Source organism: Megalobrama amblycephala, linkage group LG2 (assembly GCF_018812025.1).
Source record: "Megalobrama amblycephala isolate DHTTF-2021 linkage group LG2, ASM1881202v1, whole genome shotgun sequence".
NCBI classification, from domain to species: domain Eukaryota; kingdom Metazoa; phylum Chordata; class Actinopteri; order Cypriniformes; family Xenocyprididae; genus Megalobrama; species Megalobrama amblycephala.
In genome coordinates this window covers 32,457,852-32,479,978 of record NC_063045.1, presented here as the reverse complement: position 1 = coordinate 32,479,978, position 22,127 = coordinate 32,457,852, and the positions used below count along the sequence as shown (strand labels likewise).

Genomic DNA, 22,127 nt, shown 5'->3' with positions numbered 1-22,127 from the left:
AGAACTACTGAACTCGCATGAACTGTTTTAAATATGTTTTTAGTACCTTGATGGATCTTGAGAGAGGAAGTGTCATTGCTTTGAATGCAAGCCTCACTGAGCCATCGGATTTGATCAAAAATATCTTCATTTTTTGTTGCGAAGATGAATGAAGGACTTACAGGTGTAGAACGACATGAGTGTGAGTAAAAATTGACATTATTTTCATTTTTGAGTGAACAAACCCTTTAAAATGTATTAGTGTCATGTCACTTGTTTCTTGTTTGGACTTTTATGTATAGTTTGATTTAGTTTTCTGTTTCTGTTTTTTAGTCTTTCACAGTTCCTCTGATTAGTCCCTCATTATTCTCACCTGTGTCTTGTTAATCTGTCTCCCTGCCTGTGTTCGAAATGGCATACTATCATACTACTCTTACTATTTCTGCAGTGTCCAGTATGTATACTGTACATAGTATGCACATTTTCTGTATGCGTGGAATACCTGCATTACCTACTATATTTGCCAGCATCTGCTAAATACAACTCAGGAACATTGAAATTAGAATGGAAGCTGTGTTTGGAATGGCATACCACCATACGAGTCTTACTATATTGCAGTATGCAATGGGTATACTGTGAATAATATGTGAATGTTCTGTATGCATGGAGTTCCCGGAGTACCTATTTGCCGAAATCTAATGTATGCACCTGAGAACACAAAATGGGATACTGTTTCCCACAACACAACATGCTCCACGTGTGAACTGAGTGAACTGGAGGCGGAGAATAATTATAAATGTAGCCTAACACTTTTATAAGTAGCCTTCCCTACACATGTTACTGTAAAGTAAGTATCTATGTTTCCGCTATCGTTATGTTATCATAATTTGCGCTTTAATCTCTACAGCACATTTCTGATCAAGTCACCTTTATTTCTATAGCACTTTATGCAATACAGATTTCAAAGCAGCTTTACTGTGATAAACAGGAAAATAATGATTCAGTGATGCAAACAGAGTTCAGTGCTCAAATCTTTCTCCTTTTTGTGTTCTCATCCTGAGTTAACCAGAGACAAAAGTCTCCCAAAATAAACAATAGTAGTAGTTTATGATCTATGCACCAAATCCATAGTTCATTTGCAGCGTGTTGCGCTCATGGCCATATGTTTTAAGGAGCACAGATATTGACTTGGAATAGAGCGTCATAATGATACATTCCTGCAACGATTTCAAGTCTCATAATGATGACCAATCTGTTTCGGGAAAACATGCGCTCATAATAACATATATCTGCTTTATCTAAAACGTCAAATTATAATTTCGTTGCTGGCTGGGTTGATTCAGTCATATGAAATATTATCTTGACTATTAAAACCATATATTAGCATATCAATAACTTTTTATGCTGACAAAATATAGCCTATTTACCTTATATTTAGTGCATAATCTACCATAAATCTTAAGAGAATTATTTGTGATGTTTTGGAAAACCCAGCTCTAATGATTTTTTTTTACCCATGCATAATTGAAATATTCTACGCAGTAATAAGTGGAAAGTGTTCCTGTATGGAGCTATATTGTTACCTGAACCCTTAAAATGAGCTAACCTAATGTAGTCAATTGGATTCAAACATGATAATTATATTTTTTTAACTTGAATCAAATTAGTTAATTTACATGATAACACATTAAGCACATATTTAAGTTAACATTTTTTCAGTGTACATTTTTTTCGAGTAAAGTAAATTCTAATCAACTGATTTGATGTGAAAAACATGATTTAATTTCACCGAATCAACTTGACTTTACACTAATTTTTATGGGTTAGATCAAGACTGTTGGTGAAGGCTGTTGAAACTTAGGACTTTTTCTCTCAGGTTTGCACATAAAAAAGAATGGTTAGCACATGGTTTATTTGTGTTTGTCATGTGACAACAATGTAGCATACTACTCTGAAACATTATTTGTTACATATGGTATACTATTTCATATTCTTAAAAAAAATAGTAGGCAGTATGCAGTACGTTAGTGCCATTCCGAACACGGCCCCTGTGTATATAACGGTGCGTTCAAGTCACATTGAATAGATCGTATTTACGAGTTGAACAAACATGAACGGCACCACAAATCTTAATTATTAGTTGGAAACTCTGAATTTTCTCCAAGCCCTGAGCTTCTAATTGGGGGCATCAGTGAGAAAATATGGTGGATGCAATAGATGCAGCACCTGTATTTATAGTAAATGTGTTGAAATTAATAAAATAAAAAAGCTAGCAAAGTTGCATTTAAAAATGTGATAGTACTGTTACAGTTAGTACTGTTTACAGTATCTTCATAAATTGAAAAGAAAAAAAAAAACACTGCTTGTGTATTCTGTATTCTTCTTATTCTTCTTTTTTTGTAGAATTAGAGTTAAAAAAATCTTTTAATTTTATGTAGAAAAGGTACATTGCCATCTTGCTCCGACCAAAGTGACTTGAACGCTGATCTGATGTCTTAATTAGACTTAACAGTAAGTCCCAGTGTTTGCAGTGTTGGGTTGTCCAAAAAACAAAAAAAACAAAAAAAAAACAAGTGACATATTTTAGTTACTGTTTCCACTGTCCATAAGTATTTCTTTATAAGTATTCCAAGTATGATTTTACATCACTATTTTCACCTAAACACCTTTTATTACACTTTTCGATCTAGCTGTCCAATGATGAGGAACTACATAATATTGGCACCTCCATGACCTTTGGCCTAGGAACTCTTTTCTGCTGGGTCCAGTCTTTCATGACCCTAAAGGTCAACTTGCGGAATGAAGGCAAGCGAGCAGGAATCCCCCGCTTCCTGTTGTCTGGAGCTGTAACTTCCTGCATGCTGCTTTGTATCCTTTTTCCTTCCACTATAACCTTACTTCACTAAACAATATACTGCAGACTTTGCAGGATGAGCTGTAGTATGTTCAGCTTCATGTAAATGATACTTTATAGGGCTGGGTGATAATGCCAGAATATCTCCATTACTGATGATATTCAATATAATTGAAATCTTGAATATCTTGCTCTGAAATATCTTAAAATGACATTTCAAACAAGCAGCCACTGTTGTCAAATAGATTCAAAATGATGTGAGAAATTATAACATTAAAAATGTTGATACCAATTGAACAAGGGACAAATATACACAACCCTTGTGTAAAAGAAGTGCGCTTCATTGTATTGATTGAACACTTGTAGTGTACTTCAAATCTGAAAAGTATTGTACTTGCAGATAATGTAATATTAAATCAAATAAGACACAAAGAGTACAATTTCAGGACTTAGTACACTTTTAAAAAGTGCATTTTGTAATGTCAAATTAAGTTTTACTTTTTAAATCATTGTTTTAATAATCTGCCATCCAAGTTGCAATAAAAATGACATATTTTAGTTCATTCAGCAGAACACTTAAACATTTAACATGTATATTTCAAAGACAACAGAAGTAATTATTAAATGACATATAAAGATGCATTTAAGTCCTACTTAGGAGTCAAATAAAGCTAAAGATCCACTAAATGCATATAATATAAATTAAAACTAATATTTTATTGAATTGCAACTAACATGCACTCATAAAAAAAGAAGTGTACTTTTTCACAAGATCACTATACTGCAACAATATACAGTAATAAATCACAATATTTACCTTTATTTTAATGACAAATTTAATGTACATAAAAAGTCATGCAGGGACATCATTTAACATTTTTGAATGATGAAGCAAAAGAACGGCTGAATCAGACTTATCAAATCACTGAAAAAAAAAAAACAGCTTAAAGGCCTTTTAGTGTGCGACACTGTTTATTCTAAGCACAGGCTGCAATTTTATCTTCCGCCACTTTAAATGCTTGAGCTCTTTAAAGCAGAATGGATTCTGATTGGCTGTCAATCAGTTGGGGGAAAAAAAAGTTCTGATTCCAACAATATAGTTTCTCTGTGTCGTTATTGTTATAGTTGTGCTGTGAACTGAATTACAACGATTATTAAAACTTAGTTATGGTTATCATTATAGTTAGTTACCAAACTAGATATGAACAGGCCTTTAAACTTGTTTAGTTGGTCTCCTAGTCTAGCCATCCTGGTGTTTAGCTGGTATAGGTAATCAGCCATCTAGTCTAAAACCCCTCTAAAACTAAACAAACCAGCTAACCTCATAAGACCATTTTAAGTTATTGCAGTAGTCAACTTATATCGCCAGAAAAATGACTACGGCTATACATTGGATGAATTCCAAGCAGTGTTTTTGCACCCTTAAAAGGCACTTCAGGAAGTGGACGCCTTTTTATAGAGGCGTTCTAAATGAAAGTGAGCACCTGAATTCCTTCATGAAGGCTCTTTCCACAAGTTGTATGTACAGTGCACTTTACTAAGAAGGTACTGGGTAATATAAGGTAACTACTTGGGTTAAGGTTAGGTTTAGGGATAGGTTCAGTGTTAGTGTCTAGGTGTTACCCAATTATTGAAATTACTATAACAAGTACATAGTATGCATATGGGGAACAGGACTGTAAAATAAAGTTCTACCGCAATTCGGACATACTACATCCGATATGTTGTTACTGTAATGTGATTTACCAGCGTCAGTTGCATCGCTTCACTGCCATTCATAAATACCCTCCTGTGGCCTCAATTGATAGTAAAGTGTCCATCAAATGCACACTTGAGAATCTTGCCAGAAGTAGTAGGTCATCTGGGGAATTTTCGTCTATTTTTTGAATACTACGCATTCAGACATACTACTCTGTTGGTGTACTGTTTTTCACATACTTATATAGTAGGGATGTATTCGATTTTGGATACAGCGACAGTCCGAGAATGTGAACAGCTCCAAACAGAACGTCATGTGTTGTCAACTCGAGACTACGGTAACTACAACACGGGGTGAATGCAGCATAATTTTATTGTTTATGGTCATGTGACCTAGGGTGGCGAATCCTTGCGATTCATTTTAAAGCTAGATGGTGGGATAATTCGAGTTAACTTATAAATGGAATAATTCAAGTTGTTTTGTTTGTTATATTTTACACACATTTATTCCATATGAAATTTAAATAGGTTTCATAGGCAAGAAATGAGTTTAATAGTACATCCGTTAGGTAGTGTTGACTTGCAGTGTCCAAACAAGAGATGGCAAGTTTTAAAATTTATATATAAAGCATATTTTAAAAACTTCCTTATAAAATGTATATTTAATTATATTGACCGCAATAATAAGAAATTCCTGTTGTATGAACAGCTAATGGACGCCGTGCTGGATTAGAAGATAAAGAGGAAATCACATTGTCGTTCATCGTTCCCTTCAAGTGCGTTCAAAACGGCTACATTATGACACGAAAGTGTCCTGCTCCCTTCAAAGTCCTGTCCTTCAAAAGAGAGTACGGCATAGAGATGCTCACTTCTGATTGGAATTCACCCAGTATTTGATACATAACCCAGCCCTTCTTGCTTGTCCTCCTTCATAGATTTAATTGGTTTTCTATATATCAGCCTTGACCACAGATAACAGATTTTGCCCTGATGGCTCAGCGGCTACACATGCATGCCGCCCGGGCTCAGTGGGCGCTGGTTATGTTCTTCCTGATGTACCTGGGCACATTCGCCATCGAGTTTCGCCACTACCATTTTGAGATTGTTTGTAGCGACGACCAGGACCCTCCACTCAGCCTGTCTGAAAGCTTCTCTGAGGTCTCAGAGTACCAGTCTGACCAGCTATAGTCTCACTTCCACAGTATCCTTCCACCCTCATACTTCCAGTGCTCGGCAGTTATCAGTCATGCATGTAAACTGAATGTAATCTCTCTAGAAAGACCTTTGAATGAATGTTTTCTGAATAGTAGATAGGCTTTTCCAGAAGCAACAAGTTCATTAAATGCACAACGATTTAATGTGATGTGTTCCATGTTTATGCATCAGATGAGTGAAGTAACAAGGACACTTTCAAGGAAAAGATCTGAATACAGGAACAGTTTTTTGGCAAGATAATCCTTCAAAAACATCAATTAATAAGACTTTCTTGATACAGGTTATTCTGAAGACACTATGAAGTGAAAATTCTGTTATTATTTACTAACCCTTTTGTCGCTTCAAATCCGTATGCTGTTATTTATTCTGCGGAAGACAAAAGAACTTCTGAAGAATCTTCACACAGCATACGGGTTTGGAAAAAAATGAGTACATTTTTAGTTTAACATGAAGTAATTCCAAGTCAAATGGAATCATACATGTTTTGTATACATGTAACCGCATTTCATTTTGAGCCTGTCTTGCTAATTCTTATGCAGCATTTTATACCTAGTGTTAAATAATGTAAAACATCTCTGGCAATGGTCATAATTCTGTATTTTGTTACTAAAACAGACATCTGTTTTTGGGTGCTGGTGTATCTAAATGTTGCAAATGTGATTTGTTAGTTCTGTCCATTTAGAATAAAATTTTACAACATTAATATTGAGGTTTATATGACTGAGCTTGACAGGAGGTACAATCACACTAAACCTGTGTCCAGTTGGCAGGTTATAATATATTTTATCACTGCACGTGTGGGGATAAAGACATGAATATGTCATATGCTACACATTAACACTGCATATAAAACATTCAAAGAGAATGTAAGTGTATTATAATTCAAAGATGGGTTTCAGTGTAAAAAACAAGCACCTGGATTCTTGGAGTTTCAGTCCAGAAGAATCACAACACATAACCACTGGTTTTTCCACATGATCCGATGTCATAACCCCAGTTCTGCACTGTCAAATATTTCCACTGAGTTCTAACTGGTTGAAAGATGTGACGATTTTATAATGGTTCCTTTCCTCTTCGGTTAACTCCATGTTACCAGGTCTTACTACGACAGCCACGTTCACCCCAGCATCCTCTGCGGCCTTCGCCTCTGTAAAGGAGAAGTTAATGAAGCTGTATTAAATGTAGGATTCAGACTGGGCACAGTCAGCATCCCTGAAGCAATTATGGCAAGAATGAAAGGTTTTCTGAGCAAACTGTGAGCGCCCACCTCGCGTGACATCGGTTAAGAACATGATTTCCTCTGGTTGACATCCAATTCTCTCAGCGATGTTCTCATAGCTTTTACTTTCTACTTTGGCACCAATGTTGGTGTCAAAGTGACCATCAAACAGCTGAAAAAAAAAAAAAAAATCTAAAAGATCAAAACTTGCAAATCCACATCAACCCATATAAACTTGTAAGTCATTTTGTGTCCCACAGATATACTTTGTGTTTTTCCAGCACAACCTCTGTAAAAATTACAGATCAAATGATTGACATGTATCTTAGCAGTCATTTTTCTTTTTGGAATTTTCTGTGTGAACGCACTACTCGCACTATTTGTACTTAAAAAACATCATAGAATAGTGCATAAGTACATTAATTGGGACGCACCTAATATGAATTTAGACTTTTTTTTTTTTAAATAAAATAGACATTTTAGAAAAAACAAAACAAAACAAAAAACAAAAACTTAGAAATTAGAAATGTTGCCTTGGCAACTAACTGACTTAGTTTATGAATAGAACAGAAAAATAGAACATTTAAATAGCTTGAATGTAACTCTACACCCTTGCCTCATTTAGTATACGCAGATCAATGAATATGCAAATTATCCCCGCCTCCACTCTCTCACGCAGGTCAGAGATCCACTCTGTCAACTTACTAAGGTAAACGCAGCACAATGGCATCACTCTTTACAACATTGGACTCATAACAGAAAATGAATATACCTGGCTTCTCTCAAGACTCCCCTGCTAGTTCGCTGTTAATAATATACTAAAGCCTGCCGGCCGTTGACGTGATTGGTTAGAAGGCAGTTTGTGACGTCACAGACACCAGCAATTTCAAACTTTCAAACTGGGGGTTTGAGACTGTCTTTTTTTCACTGCAGTTTTAAGGAGAAAATACTCAGCAATGGTGTTGACATATGAATTTGCACAGACAAATAAACAACATTAAAAACTTGATTTTTTCACCACAGGGGGTCTTTAATTAAAAACAAACTAAAACTAACAAAAATTGTTTTCATTAATTGAAATAAAACTGAAAATAAATAAATAAATAAAATATATACATTTTAGATTAACTTTAAACTTTAAAATGCTTTAACTGAAATAAATAAGTTGAAGTACTAAAAATACATTAAGGCAAAATAAAATATTTTTAAAAAACAAATCATCGGGGATTCCTAACAAATAGGCCTTGCCGGAGACAATGGCGCTCTCTTTCTCTCTCTGTTCCCCCTGGCAGGATCGCTGGCTGCCTCACTCTGCTTCGCTGGAGTGATCCAGTTTTTCATTATAGTTTTATTTGTTTTTTTTTTTGTGGGGTGGTTTCATTGGTATTTTGAGTAGCCTATAATATTCTTAAATAGTCCTTTGATATTCTTTGTTGTTGTTTTTTTTGTCAGTAATGGGTAGTGGATTTGTTTTCAGTTCACTTTTTTTGGTATTTAGTCAGCACAGTGTGGGAAGCAGAGGCCTGGAGTTAGGTAAGATCTGCTCATGAGAACAGGTGTAGTCAGGTGTTTTCTCTTTCCTTTGCTGCCCTACCTGTTTACTGTTATTTATCTTTGTCTTTATTCGTTAATATATTTTTGTATACATCTTTCTGTGAATTTTGTATTGTTTGCTGGTTGTTTAAGTTGTTTTCAGTTGGTTTAAAGGGAATGTGTTTGATGTCTTAAATCACATTAAGTGTCTGTACTGATTTATATGTTCGACCCATATCCATTATTAAATTTTTATAAAATCAAACAAGCTATATAATTCGGGTATGGGCTGTAACAATCACATAAAAAGTCCAATGGGTTTTGTGATTCACATGACCCTCCTTAAAGGGATAGTTCACCCAAAAATGAAACTTATCCCATGATTTACTCACCCTCAAGCCATCCTAGGCGTGTATGACTTTCTTCTTTCAGACGAACACAATTGGAGATATATTTTAAACAAATCCTGGCTCTACTAAGCTTTACAATGGTAGTGAACGGGGGGCCTGTTTTGAAGCCCATTAAAAAAATCCATCCATCCATCATAAATATAATCCATACGGCTCCATGGGGTTAATAAAATCCTTCTGAAGTGAAGCAATGGGTTTTTGTAAGAAAAATATCCATATTTAAAACTTTATTAGAGCTGCAGTCCGCAACTTTTTTTGGTTAAAAATTATCCAAAATCAATTTTTGAGCAAGTACATAACCAGCCAGTGTTCAAAACTATCTCATTATCTTAGCTCGATTCACAACGGTAAGCTTGTAATGTTTTATATTAAGAGCAACATGGTGGTTTTCCGCGGGAAATTCGATGGAAGAGTGACCTCTGACTCGACGCATGACGCAATGACGAACGCAGAAGCTCAGAGGATAGCGCAAAACAAAACACCGGTCATGAATTGGAAGTCTAAATTAAAACGATAAATTTTAAAAGAGAAATGTCGGAGGATTTCGATAGAAGAGAAGTGGAGCTTCAGTTTGTTGCCCAGCCCTATTTGTTATTTTAGTTAATAAAGTTTGGATATTTTTCTGACAAAAACAAATTGCTTCGCTTCAGAGGGTGAGTAAATCATGGGATACTTTTCATTTTTGGGTGAACTATCCCTTTAACAGCCCACATCCAGACTGTAGAGACTATGAGCTAAGTTATGACATTCTGTGTTGATTCAAACATTCTTTAGTAAACTAAACCCACCTAAATAGTGCTTATCATTACATCTAACAGCTCAAGCTTACATCTAATAGATTGCCTTGGACAGAATAGCCAAAGAGCAGCTTCTGTGCCTCCACACTTCCTGAGGAGTAGATGTAGACCTTCAGTCCATGATGCCTCCACCTTCTGACAGCCGGAACCACGTCCTGATAAACCCTGCGACAAAACCACAACCAAACAAACAGCATAACTAGCTTATACTGTTGCTCGGGAGAACAGCAACTGTAATGAGATTACAACATGTAATAGGGATATAAACAACATAAACCACCAGGTCAGTAAGATTTTCTAATGTTTTGAAAGAAGTCTCTCCTGCTCACCAAGGCTGTGTTCATTTGATCAAAAATGCAGTAATATTGTGAAATATTAATAGCTATAATATAAATAGCTGTTTTCTATGGGAATATATTGTAAAAATGTAATTCATTCCTGTGATCAAAGCTGAATTTTCAGCATCATTTCTCCAGTCTTCAGTGTCACATGATCCTTCAGAAATCATTCTAATATGATAAAATATTTTTGATTATTATCAATGTTGAAAACAGTTGTGCTGCTGCTTTTTTTTTGTGGAAACCGTGATACTTTTTGTTTAGGATCATTTGATGAATAGAAAGTTCAAAAGAACAGCATTTATCTGAAATGGAAACCCTTTTTATAAATATCTTTACTGTTAAATTTGATCCATTTAATGTGATATTGCGGAATAAAAGGATTTGTAATTAAAAAAAAATCTTTCTGAAAGCAAACTTTCGAAAAGTTTTGACTTTACTGCATGTTGTCTGGAGGATAACATGGAGCATGCTGTGAAATAACATGTTTTTCAATTAAAAACAGAAAAAAAAAAGAGTTTTTAATCAATTTATCAGTTAAAGGTGGACTCAGGCTGACACCGACAACAAACGTCTAACTAGGGCTGCAACGATTAATCGCGATTAATCGTTTGCAAAATAAAAGTCTGTGTTTACGTAATATATGTGTGTGTTCTGTGTATAATAATTATTATGTATATATAAATACACACATTCATGTATATATTTAAGAAAAATGTTATATTTATATATAAAAAAAATTATGTTTATATGTAATATAAAATATATATAAATATATATATTTATAATAAATGCATATATTTCTAAACTTTATACCTGTATGTGTGTGTATTTATATATACATAATTATTATACACAGAACACACACACACATATATATATATATATATATATATATATATATATATATATATATATATATATATATATATATATATATATATATATATATATTACGTAAACACAGACTTTTATTTTGCAAAAGATTAATCGCGATTAATCGTTGCAGCCCTACATCTAACCAATCAGCATTAGAGGGCGTATGACGGTCGAGGAGAGAGAACGAGCAAGAGGGAGATTTGAAAATAATATGAAAAAAAACACTGCAGAACGAGAGATGGGACACAATACAAAAGAGCTCAAAAGAATATCACTGGAATGAAGGTTTAGGACTGGGCAAAACGCTTTAGGACCCAAGTTTATATTAGAAAAGCTTTCCAGCGCTGGAGAGAGCTAAGAGGGAAGGCCTGAAAACAGATGTGGAGGCTGCTTTGATCCCGCTTCACACGTGAGTAACACTGGGTTTGATTGTCTGGAGCTGCTGTGCTGTTTGCTATTAACAACGAACACTTTGTATTTACTCTTGTGTAGTGTACGTTCATTTTTGTGCTTTCTTGTCGTTCGTTCATCAACTGCGCTTTATTTTTCGTCAAGCATTTTGTTGCACATCAGCTGTGATAAACAGACATCCACTCTCGCATCGCGCGTGTAACAGTGGCCAGATAGTGAGAGTTGAGCAGTTAAACTACTGCATACTGACAAACGCTAGAGAATGAGGTGTTTAGCGTCACTTGCCTCACATGCCAGCAGCGATCGGGGGTTCGAGACTGACTCGGAGCAGGGTAGTTAGGATTAGAGTGTGAGTTTTGGAGGCGGAGCAATGAAGAGAGGGGTGGGTTTGTTTGGGTTGATTTCGAATATGAACAATGTCCAACAGTATTTTTCAAAATCTACTTACCACATCTTTAACCAAAGAAATAATCAACAGATTAATCTACTATTAAAACAAGTATTAGTCACAGCTGTTATGAACGGCTCCAGAAGGGAAAAAAAAGATTTACAGACTCTGCTTATTTCATTAGTCATATGAGAACCTGAGAAATAATACTTGGTTATAAAATCACCATGTATAACAAATGAGATGAATGAGTGAGTGTGTGTAAAATGTTAAAAATGTATGCAGTGTTGTTATTGTGTATATGTATATCCAAGGCTGCAGCCACAACCTTATCTGACAGCCTATATTTAAAGCTTATTTATTAATAATAATAATAATAATAATAAATAAAAAAACATTTGATAATTTCTTATCAACCTCAGACACAAAGATGAGGTTACTTACTCGCCTTTGATTTTCCCAGTCATATAAGCAGCTCTCCACATGTGGCCCTGCAGCTGTTTGAGCGCAGTGCTTTTTCTGTCTGCATCCATCTGCCAGAGGACGTTTTCCACCACTTCACGGATGGCCTTCTCTTCATCTGTGTGGACGGTTTGGTCCACTGCATGCACTGGACCTGCTTTATTCTGCCTCAAGTCCTCTTCAGCCTGAAAACACAGATGTTTCAGTCAGGACAACTGCATCCAAGTAGAGCAGGTGTTTCAGTCTTTTGGATGCCACGGACCCCATATGTATGATCGTTCTCATGCCACAGAACCAAAATGCTCAAATTTAAAAGGCAGCTGTAAATTCATTTTATATGTAAAGACCAGGGCCCATATTCTTAAAGCTTCTAAGAATCCTCTCAGAAAGCTCCTAATTTAGCTTAAAAACTTCTACGCAGGAGTCTTAGCTTAAGAATGATTCAGGAACGTTTTATCTCACAATTCTGACATTTTCCCCTCACAACTGCAATATATAAACTCATAATTGTGGGAAAAAAGTCAGAATTGTGAGATAAAAAGTCGCAATTACCTTTTTAATTTTTTATTCAATAGTAGAAACAAGCATTCATGGTTAACTAAAAGTATTAAAACATTTCTGTCAATTGAAATAAAATAAAATATAAATATTAATGAAAATTAGAAATGTCGCCTTGGCAATAAACTGAAATAAGTTTAAGTTGAAGCACTAAAATTTTATTAACTGGAAATAAATTAAATAAAAATAAATTAAACCTAAATAGAAAACAAAAAACAAAAACGACAACAAATAAAATGACAAAAGCACATAATAATAACATGTCAAAATAAAAATATAAAATGAAAGCTAATTCTAAATATTAATAAATCTATATTTAAACTAAAATACCAAATTTGTTCCTTAAAAATTTATATTGTGTATTATATTAAAACGTTTTTTCTACTCACTTTAGTACTGTACTACAGTGTATTATTTATTTGTTTATTTAATCAAAATTAATTTATCTATTTGTTTATTTTAATCATTTTTATTATTTATTTTATTCATTTTTTTATTTAAATGTGTATGTTAATCCTTTTTTATTTATTTTAATCTTATTATTATTATTATTATTATTATTATTATACACTGTTTTTCTCTAAAGATTTCCAAGACTTCGCCATATTTTTGGACATGGACACTTAACATGAATCTTTCCAGAGAATACAATCTTGTACTACAATGTTACATGTCCAAAATCCATTGTATTACTATGGCAGCACAACCAAACATGAAAATAGCCTGGTGCTTTTGTGTAAGTGTCTGTTTTACAAGAGTTTCACTTTTAATATATCTTGAGAGTGACTAAAAAGGTAGATAAAGTAGATTAAAAAACAATTAAGAACAAAACATTGTTGCACACATTTTGTTTACTTCAAGGTTTATATTTAAATACAAATGAAAACGTATTCAAAATCGTTGACATAACCACCATTTGAGATAAAGCCCATAACGGGTGTTTTGAAAGGTGTTGACCTGTTTCTTGAGCAGATGCACATCTTGTTTGCACTCGTCCTCTTCCCAGTGTGCAGATAGATATTCCTCCAGATTCTCTCTGATGTAGGGAAATAAGATGTCCTACAGGCAAGAGATCACAGAATAAACCATCTCTCCTTGCACATAATGAACGTGATTTATATCTCAGACTCTGGGCTCTTACCTTGACAAACGTGATGGGCGTCGTGGTTCCTTCAATGTCCAGAAGAAAGACTCTAGTATTTTCTGGTATTGCAATCGCTGCCATTTTTATCAATGGCAAACGATATATATGTCTGTTAAAGTCCTGTGTTTTATTTGATTATATCAGATAAGAGGCTCGGATTTTGACAAATGAATCAATAATAGCATGCAGGCTAGCGGTGAGTAGCTAACACATGGAGCGGTTACAGGGTTGCCAAGTCCTCACAGAGAATCCTTCCCTCTATCATCACATAATTCATGCTACATTAGTACAGTTCATTTGCTATACATTTGCTTTTAAACATGCATACAAAGTTTGAACGATATATCATCATATGCAACAGCTCTACATTTATATTTAATATAGTGGAAATAGACAAGTCAATAGTAGGCTAATATTGAAAATAACAACAACAACAACAACAACAATATATTTAGAAACACATATTTCTTCTACACATCTGTTGTAGTGGTGGCTCAATAAAGGAAATATTTTATCCAGGAAAGTATTTATTTTGTAATTTAATAAGTAGCCTAAATAGCGTTTTGGCGTTTTATTTTTATTCCATCTGGCAACACTGCAGGCTGGGAAGGGCTGTTGAGTGAGGAAGTAGCCTAAATGTAAGGCTATAAATAATAAAATAATTTAACCTACTGCATAACATTCTTTAACTCATGTTCTTTATAGTCAAACACCGCTTTTGGATACATTTGTGTAAACTGTTTACAAAACACTGTAGCTTGGATAATAGTAGCCTAATGTTAAAGGCAGACACTGAAACAGTTTTAGCTTACAGCTGGTTATAATAGGAGAGACTAGATTGTTCATATAAACAATTAAATGAGATTAATCTCTTTTAGACAAAAAGACATAAAATATTTTATTCATTTTTAGATTTACAATTGTTATATTTACTCTTTTTTTTTCTAAAAGAGTGGTCAGAGTAATAAATAATTAAGGGATAATGTAGGCTACAGTCAGCCTACTGTCATTTTAAAGTCATTTTTAAAAGAACTGAAATGTTAAAATATATATTTTAAAATATAGTTTTACATGCAGCAACATTTTAGGCTTTTAATCATTTTAATTTAATGAAAGACATAATTATTTATTGATTGATTGATTGAATGATTTATAACAGACAGTAATAACGGATATTGATTTTTGCTGAATTTTGAGCGCTTGAAATTCATTATTTGTATTAATATAAATTTACATCTTATTGTGCTTCACCACAAAACACATGCTGAAATAAAACTTTAAACGTTAATAAAACAACGCCCTACATGTACATTTAAAATGAATTAAAAAAGCAAATTAATAAACATTTGCTGAATTAATTATTATTTATTTATTTTTTGGCGAACTAATTAAATGGAAGGCATCGCGCGCAGCAGGTGACAAACGATCACGGGGAACGCCTCCTTTTCAAAGCTGCATATGTGACCCGCAACAAATCTATCCAATGACACATTCATTGGAATTATTTAATAGAATGCAAATATTAATAAGGTACCTAGGCCATTATTATAAAAAGAACATTGTGGTTAGATCTCTTATTTATACATATCTGTAGAAATAAATAAAAATTATTTCAAAGTGCACTAAATATGTAATTATGTATTACAATATCTACTATTATATCTATAATATCTACTAAGTATGTTGTTTTATAAGGTTGTTTTCATAGATATTCCCCATAAATAAGGATTTGCAACTATTAACATAAGCCCCGCCCACTGCCCCCGCTTCCTCGAGCAGACGGATGGATTTCGTCACTGATCTCAGTCCGCCATTTTAATCAACGCGGCACTTTATTCGTGTTGGAGTCTTTGACCTTTTAAAACCGCTGTAATATATACTATTATATAGTTAGCGTCGGATCAAACTACACATACTCCAAAATGCAGGCCGAAGAACAAGGTGACTTCAGCACTGACGAGTTTCCAGAAGGCTCCAAAATAAACGCGAGTAAGAACCAGGAGGATGACGGGTGAGTCTCGGAGCGCGCGGCCTTCACCACACAACGAAGCGCCTCGCTGACTTTAAATAGTAATTCTCATGAAAATCACATGTTGCCATCCTTTATTTACATCTATGTCGTTTCAAACGCTTATATTGTTCATATGCATAATGTTTTTAGCTTAACATGCTCGAAACCTAGTTATTGTTATTAACCCGTCTCCATAGTATTAGCATATTGGCGTCTAACGGCTTTGTGATTAATTGGGTATTATTACAGTTATTCCGGGTTTAATGTTTTTTTGTTTTTTTTTTTCCATTTGACTGTGTTGCATTCCTGACATGCATCACCATCAAATGTACATAAAATATCAGCAGTTACATGTTAGTGCATCGTTTATTCGGTTGCTTGAAATGAATGTTGTTTGTTTTTGAGTAGGAAAATGTTCATCGGTGGGCTCAGTTGGGACACCAGCAAGAAAGACCTTACTGACTACCTGTCCAAGTTTGGAGAAGTCCTGGACTGCACCATCAAAACAGACCCCATGACCGGCCGCTCCAGGGGCTTTGGTTTCGTCCTCTTCAGAGATGCTGAGAGTGTTGATAAGGTAAATGTTCCCTGCCAGTCGTTAAATTTAGTGATAGCATTACTTTGACATCATGTTCATAGCCAGTTCTTCATGTGTTCAGGTGTTAGAGCTGAAGGAGCACAAGCTGGATGGCAAATTGATTGATCCCAAGAGAGCCAAAGCAATTAAAGGCAAGGAACCCCCCAAGAAGGTTTTTGTCGGAGGTCTAAGTCCAGACACAACTGAGGAACAGATCCGGGAATACTTTGGAGCTTATGGGGATGTGAGTAACTAAACTAAGATCTGAATTAACATCTAACTATGAACATGCATGTAATGGAATAAACATTTTTGGTCTTTTGACCGCCACACTGGTACATATAAACTAATCTGTTATTTTTCTGTCTAAAGATTGAAAGCATTGAGCTTCCCATGGACACTAAAACAAACGAGAGGCGGGGATTCTGCTTTGTGACATATGTTTTAGAGGATCCAGTTCAGAAACTGCTGGAGAACAGATACCATCAAATTGGATCAGGGAAGGTATGTATGAAATATCTTGCAGATGAACACCAGTACCTCATTCTGTATAAATAAAACAGGTCATAGTAAGCATGCAATCCACCTCAGTATTGTTTTTATACCTATTTATTTTATATTTGCACTACCATTCAAATGTTTGGGGTTAATATTTTTGAAAGTTTTATTCATCAAGGATACATTAAACTGATCAAAAGTGACAGTAAATAAGAGATTTCTAATGTTACAAAAGATTTCATATAAATGCTTTTCTTTTGAACTTTTCTCTTCATCAAAGAATTGTGAAAAAATGTGGCAGTTTCCACAAAGATATGAAGCAGCGCAACTGTTTTTAACATTGATGATCAGAAATGTTTCTTGAGCATCAAATCAGCATATTAGAATTATTTCTGAAGGATCATGTGACTGAAGAATGGAGTAATGATTCTGAAAATTCAGCTTTGATCACAGGAATAAATTTTGACAAAAATTATTATAAACTGCTGTAAATTTTCTCTGAAATGGTTATAAAGGATGTTTTAGCAGACTAAACATCTATTGTGTATTTATTTTTATATATATATATATATATATATATATATATATATATTTTATATATATATTATATATATATATATATATATATATATATATATATATTTTTTTTTTTTTTGTGTATAATATTTAATTTAATAGCAAAAACACAGTAAAAATATAGTTAAGAACAAGTTTTCCATTACTTCCAACGCAAACAATATTTAATCTTTCTTTTTTTGCAGTACATAGTAATAAATGGCTGTATATTTACCTTCATATTGCTAAACATTTTAATGTACCTTAGTGAATGTTATATGTATAATTGTTGAATCAGTGTTGTGAATTGGTTCTTTTAAATTATTAGTTCTAATTAATGAGAAATTATGAGAATTAAATTGACCAACTTTAATGTTGTTTTGCTGTCAGGGATGCTAATAAAATGCACATTTATAAAAAGCTGATTAATTTTATACTGTCAACTTGTATTTCTGTGAATAAATCAATACATCACCCAATTCAACATGGTAGTAATGCTCTTTACATTTGTTGTCAGTGTGAAGTCAAAGTTGCCCAGCCTAAAGAAGTGTACAGACAGCAGCAGAACAGGGCGGACCGGGGCTTTGGAGGAGGACGAGGAGGAGGACGAGGAGGCCGTGGAAGAGGTATGCCAATCTAGAGATGGCCGTCTCTTTGGCCAGCTGCTGCTTCTAGCGCTTCTTGACCTAAAGGGTTCTCTAACTCTTTCTGAACAGGACAGGGCCAAGGCTATAATCAAGGATACAACAGCTACTATGGCCAGAACTATGGAGGCTACGGCAACGGATACAACCAGGGCTATAATGGCTATTCTGGCTATGACTATTCAGGATACAACTATCCAAATTATGGCTATGGACAAGGCTATGATGATTACAATGGTAATTTTGCACACATTTAACCCTCAAGAGACCCACACATTGATATTTATGATGTACTTTTATTTATTTATTTATTTTTTCTCTCCCTTTAACCTGTCTTTAGGAAGCAATTAATTATAAAACCATTTAGTTTAGGCAATAGTTGGGTATAGTTTAACTCTGGGCTTTTAGGGCTGCAAAAGTGAAAGTTCTGAATACACAACACAATTCAGCGCACAAATGTATAAAATTTACAATTTGACCTTTTAAAAACCGTAAATATTATCAAAGCATGTTTTAAATATAATTAATTTTAATACCACTTAAGGCAAGACACACCCCAGATGAATAGGGATTTTTCTAAATTTAGATAACCATTATATCTATTATAAGTAATAGACATCACCATACCCAGGTTGATTGATTGGATTAAGAATTGCAAACTTTTTTTTGTATTACAAGTTTTCTGAAAAGTTATATTTAAACATGCAAATGAGGCATTATCCAATTAAATATGCACTAATTTGCATACATTTCCAGAACAGAAATCTGAAAGCTGGATTAAGCCAGGTCCAAAGTTTTTCATTTTGTTGACATATTAGAATTAAAGGTTTTTGCGGAGGGGATTTTGGATTTCTCTTTTTATCACTCCATAAATCTGAATACTGTCAACAGCCATAAAATAAGTTTTACCTTTTTTTTTTTTTTAGGAATAAAATATTGTAGAAAATTAGGTAAATAAAATAAAACAAACCCCTCAGTAAAAACCTTCAGAATATAGATAGGATAAAAACTGTAACATTTTGGTATGTAAGAACTGCTGAAGTTTTCTGGTTCAGTGCAGGAGGGAAAAAAATAATTTTGAGAGAACAGCCTTTAAAAGTATGTATTATAATTGTAACCTACATACACAAATAGATAAAGTGCAATAAAAGCAACACTTAAAAGTGTATTTTGGATGTTTTCTTTCCACTAGTTTGAAACACTTAATGAAAAGCCAAATAGCCCAAAATTTCAAATTGACAGATGCATGAAAAAAACTGTTTTTGCCTGTAGTGTCTCGCCTTAATTTTTTTTTTTTTTTACCTTTTTTACCTTTTTTTTTTTTTTTTTTTGTCAATAAAAAATATGAAACAGCTAATTTGGAATAGTTTTTGTACCATTCATTGAATAGACTCCCATGTGTAAGAACATTTGAAAATGGTGATCTCAAATATATGTACGTTCTGAATTCCAGGGCATGTAAGACTTTTCCCATCATTAGATAAATAGAACTTTAGGCCATGTTCAGAGTGCCAGCAAAAATCTTTTTTTTTTTTTTTTTTTTTTGTATATCCAGATTTTATTCAGATGGGTTTTTAAAAGTCTGGACAGCAAAAAATCAGATTAAAGCCACATATGGAGGTGGATTAAAATGCGATTCCAGTCAGATTTTTACAGATGCGTTTCAGTCTGGATGCTCTGGCTGCTCAAATCTTTTTTGCGTCACTCTTAATGCGACACACAATGATAACGTCAACTGGTGAGGAAGTATTCATACAGTGTTCAAATGGTATGTCCAAAGATTTCAGCATTTTCCCGTTCAACGGAGGAGTTCTGTACTGTGACTCAACAGGGCGCTAATTTAGAGAGCAAGATGATGCACGTCCATTTGTCCTGTATTTGTCCCCTACGTCATTACCAAAGCAACCCATGCAAATAGGTTGGTTATGTCTGGACACGCATCTTATTTGATTACTTGCAATTAATAGTGCGGACAGTCTGCCTGAAAACATTAATTTAAAAAAAAAAAAAAAAATCCAATTTGCCTGCAATCTGAACATAGCTTTAGATGTTCTTGGCATGTAATGGATTGTCAAATGGCCAGTGCCATTTTGTCTGGCTTTGGCAGTTTATGCACATTTTTGTCCCAACAAAACAGTTTTTGTGATTAATTTTGTGCGTCACCTGTTACGTGTAGCTTTTATGCCCATTAAGTGACAATTAGGTATTTAATTGCTTTCTTACAAATGTGTCTCTTGTCACTGTGTATATGTATTGAATTTTTGTAGGTCAACAGAGCAGTTATGGCAAGGCCTCACGAGAGAGCGGAAACCATCAGAACAGCTACCAGCCGTATTGATGAAGTGGCTAAACACATTCAGATAAATGGTAAGGTCACATCTTCGCCACGCTCTGGACCCGACCTCAATGTTAAAGATCAATAGACAATAACTAAGCCTAAGGCCTATGCATATCAATGCAATTGAGTTGAATACATGTCTATAGATCTTTAATTGCTAATGTTTGTGTAGCCATTTTGCCTTTTTAGCGTGCCAGAAAAACGTAAGTGTTTTTCTGTAGGTTTTCCTTTTCCTCCTCCTGCTTTTAACAGGTGATCATAAAGGAATAACATAGAGACTTGATAGCAATGCTAACAGGTAAAGAACAGCTAAGGGGTACAGAGTAAGGGCGCCTCTCCTTATTTTTCCTTTCTTTCCCTAATTCTGATTATTGTACCTTGTTTGTACCTGCCAGCGGGGACTTCATTGCAGGCCGTGTGTCACCTGACCACGACATTCTCTGGGCGTCGCACATAGCGGGCAGAGAGCACGGCATGCACAAGAAAGCGCTGTCCTGTGGTATGGTCTCTTCAAACTTCCTGTACCAGCGTAAAACAAACAAAAAGACAAAGGAGATTCCCCCATTTTCCTTAAGTTGTTGGTTTTCGTTAACAGTTAAAGTGTGTTTTTTCCAGGACTTTACTAATGTAACCTAAAAGTGATTCATAACTGCTTTGTTGTATTCTCTTTTTCAATTGTAGTGCTCTTGTATTTCAGTTGTGGAGCTTCAGTGATTTTTATTTATTTGTTTTCTTTGGTTTCTTCCTTAAAACGGTCACCTCCCTTGTAAATAATTGCATAAACTCTCTCATAATGCTTGCTTTTTCTTTAGAGGCCATAGAGAACTTCAAATGGGTACACCTCAAGGCTTTTTCTTAAACGTAGCTTTTAAAGATCATATGTAAAGTGGGTTTACGAAGCCATTAAAAGCTGACAAATCTGTATTAGACAGATGAAACCAACTCATGTATTGGCTAAATGCAAATGACATTGCGATTTTCAGGTTAAGACGTTTGGGCTCGCTCCTCGAATGGTCAACCAACCACTTGGAGCTGAAGCTTTTGCTGGCTTATGAGCTGTTTTGTCAAATATAAGACGTCGAACATATGATCTTTAATCTTTAATGATGATTTTCCTAGTTTAAAATCGACAGCTCAAGAAGTTAAACACTGAAACATGGACGTGCTGTTTTTGACACGTCCAAATCGGAGTCATTCATCTTGTGTATCTTCTCTTGTAGGTCGGCAGGCTGACTTCGACATTGCTCCTCGGAGGCAGCTTGTGGAATCCTGTCCTTAAACAACTATTAAAAATGTTATTCGGTCCTCTGGGGACAAATTCAGTGTCTGACCTTGTAAATAGCGAGACGTTTTGTTTCCAAGTTTGTCTTATTCTGTGCTTTGTTCAGACCGAACCTGTAGGTTTTGTGCTGTGTTCTTAAGTCTTGATTAGGAAAAGTGTCCTTTATTTTGTATTTTAGTTCTTTTCCTTAAGTTTTTTGGATAAAGGGATTAAAAAATGGGAAAAAATTTTGTTGTGCTGTTTTCATTTTCTGAGTTATACACTACCTCTGCATGCAGACTTTAACTGGAGTTGTAATACATATTTGCGTTATATTAAAAAAATATATGAACTTGTT

General features: G+C 34.4%; 3 protein-coding genes across 12 annotated transcripts in view; 2 read left to right on the top strand and 1 right to left on the bottom strand.

Annotated features, from left to right (window-relative positions):
- The window catches only part of tmem150c (transmembrane protein 150C), a 16,098-nt gene extending 9,649 nt beyond the window's left edge, over positions 1–6,449 (top strand). For all 7 annotated transcript variants that reach the window (XM_048170987.1, XM_048170963.1, XM_048171005.1 and 4 more), the window contains 2 exons: positions 2,670–2,847; positions 5,511–6,449. In XM_048170987.1, coding sequence (XP_048026944.1) covers positions 2,670–2,847; positions 5,511–5,719 — 387 coding nt within the window. In that variant the 3' untranslated portion in view covers positions 5,720–6,449. The remainder of the gene's footprint in view (positions 1–2,669; positions 2,848–5,510) is intronic.
- Positions 5,885–21,156, bottom strand: enoph1 (enolase-phosphatase 1). Of its 2 annotated transcripts, none has more exons than XM_048170939.1 (6): positions 20,886–21,156; positions 13,699–13,800; positions 12,166–12,368; positions 9,738–9,870; positions 7,014–7,137; positions 5,885–6,893 (listed from the first exon to the last, which is right to left on the bottom strand). In XM_048170939.1, the coding sequence occupies exons 1-6, from the start codon at positions 20,982–20,984 to the stop codon at positions 6,754–6,756; spliced, it is 801 nt and encodes a 266-aa protein (XP_048026896.1). In that variant the 5' UTR covers positions 20,985–21,156; the 3' UTR covers positions 5,885–6,753. The 2 variants fall into 2 exon arrangements, with proteins under 2 accessions (XP_048026896.1, XP_048026889.1); XM_048170932.1 differs by lacking the exon at positions 20,886–21,156 and adding an exon at positions 13,883–14,137.
- hnrnpdl (heterogeneous nuclear ribonucleoprotein D-like) lies at positions 15,641–22,127 on the top strand. 3 transcript variants are annotated; one of them, XR_007181939.1, is made up of 9 exons: positions 15,641–15,896; positions 16,302–16,473; positions 16,556–16,717; positions 16,846–16,977; positions 18,044–18,152; positions 18,243–18,407; positions 20,438–20,537; positions 20,904–21,007; positions 21,729–22,127. XR_007181939.1 is itself a non-coding variant. In XM_048170911.1 (8 exons), exons 1-7 carry the CDS (start codon positions 15,808–15,810, stop codon positions 20,506–20,508), a joined length of 900 nt encoding a protein of 299 aa, XP_048026868.1. In that variant the 5' UTR covers positions 15,641–15,807; the 3' UTR covers positions 20,509–20,537; positions 21,729–22,127. The 3 variants fall into 3 exon arrangements, 2 of the variants coding, with proteins under 2 accessions (XP_048026868.1, XP_048026877.1); XM_048170911.1 differs by lacking the exon at positions 20,904–21,007; XM_048170920.1 differs by lacking the exon at positions 20,904–21,007 and having other exon boundaries at positions 15,643–15,896; positions 16,305–16,473.

What these genes read in the sequence shown, in the direction of transcription:
- hnrnpdl (XM_048170911.1), top strand. Translation starts at nt 15,808, where the DNA reads ATGCAGGCCGAAGAACAAGGTGACTTCAGCACTGACGAGTTTCCAGAA. An exon ending in AAGAACCAGGAGGATGACGG is followed by an intron (nt 15,897 to 16,301) that starts GTGAGTCTCGGA and finishes TTTGTTTTTGAG; the next exon opens with TAGGAAAATGTTCATCGGTG. An exon ending in ATGCTGAGAGTGTTGATAAG is followed by an intron (nt 16,474 to 16,555) that starts GTAAATGTTCCC and finishes TCATGTGTTCAG; the next exon opens with GTGTTAGAGCTGAAGGAGCA.
- enoph1 (XM_048170939.1), bottom strand. Translation starts at nt 20,984, where the DNA reads ATGCCGTGCTCTCTGCCCGCTATGTGCGACGCCCAGAGAATGTCGTGG. An exon ending in TGCATCTGCTCAAGAAACAG is followed by an intron (nt 12,369 to 13,698) that starts GTCAACACCTTT and finishes CTGTGTTTTCAG; the next exon opens with GCTGAAGAGGACTTGAGGCA. An exon ending in TCCAAGGCAATCTATTAGAT is followed by an intron (nt 7,138 to 9,737) that starts GTAAGCTTGAGC and finishes TTTTTTTTTCAG; the next exon opens with CTGTTTGATGGTCACTTTGA.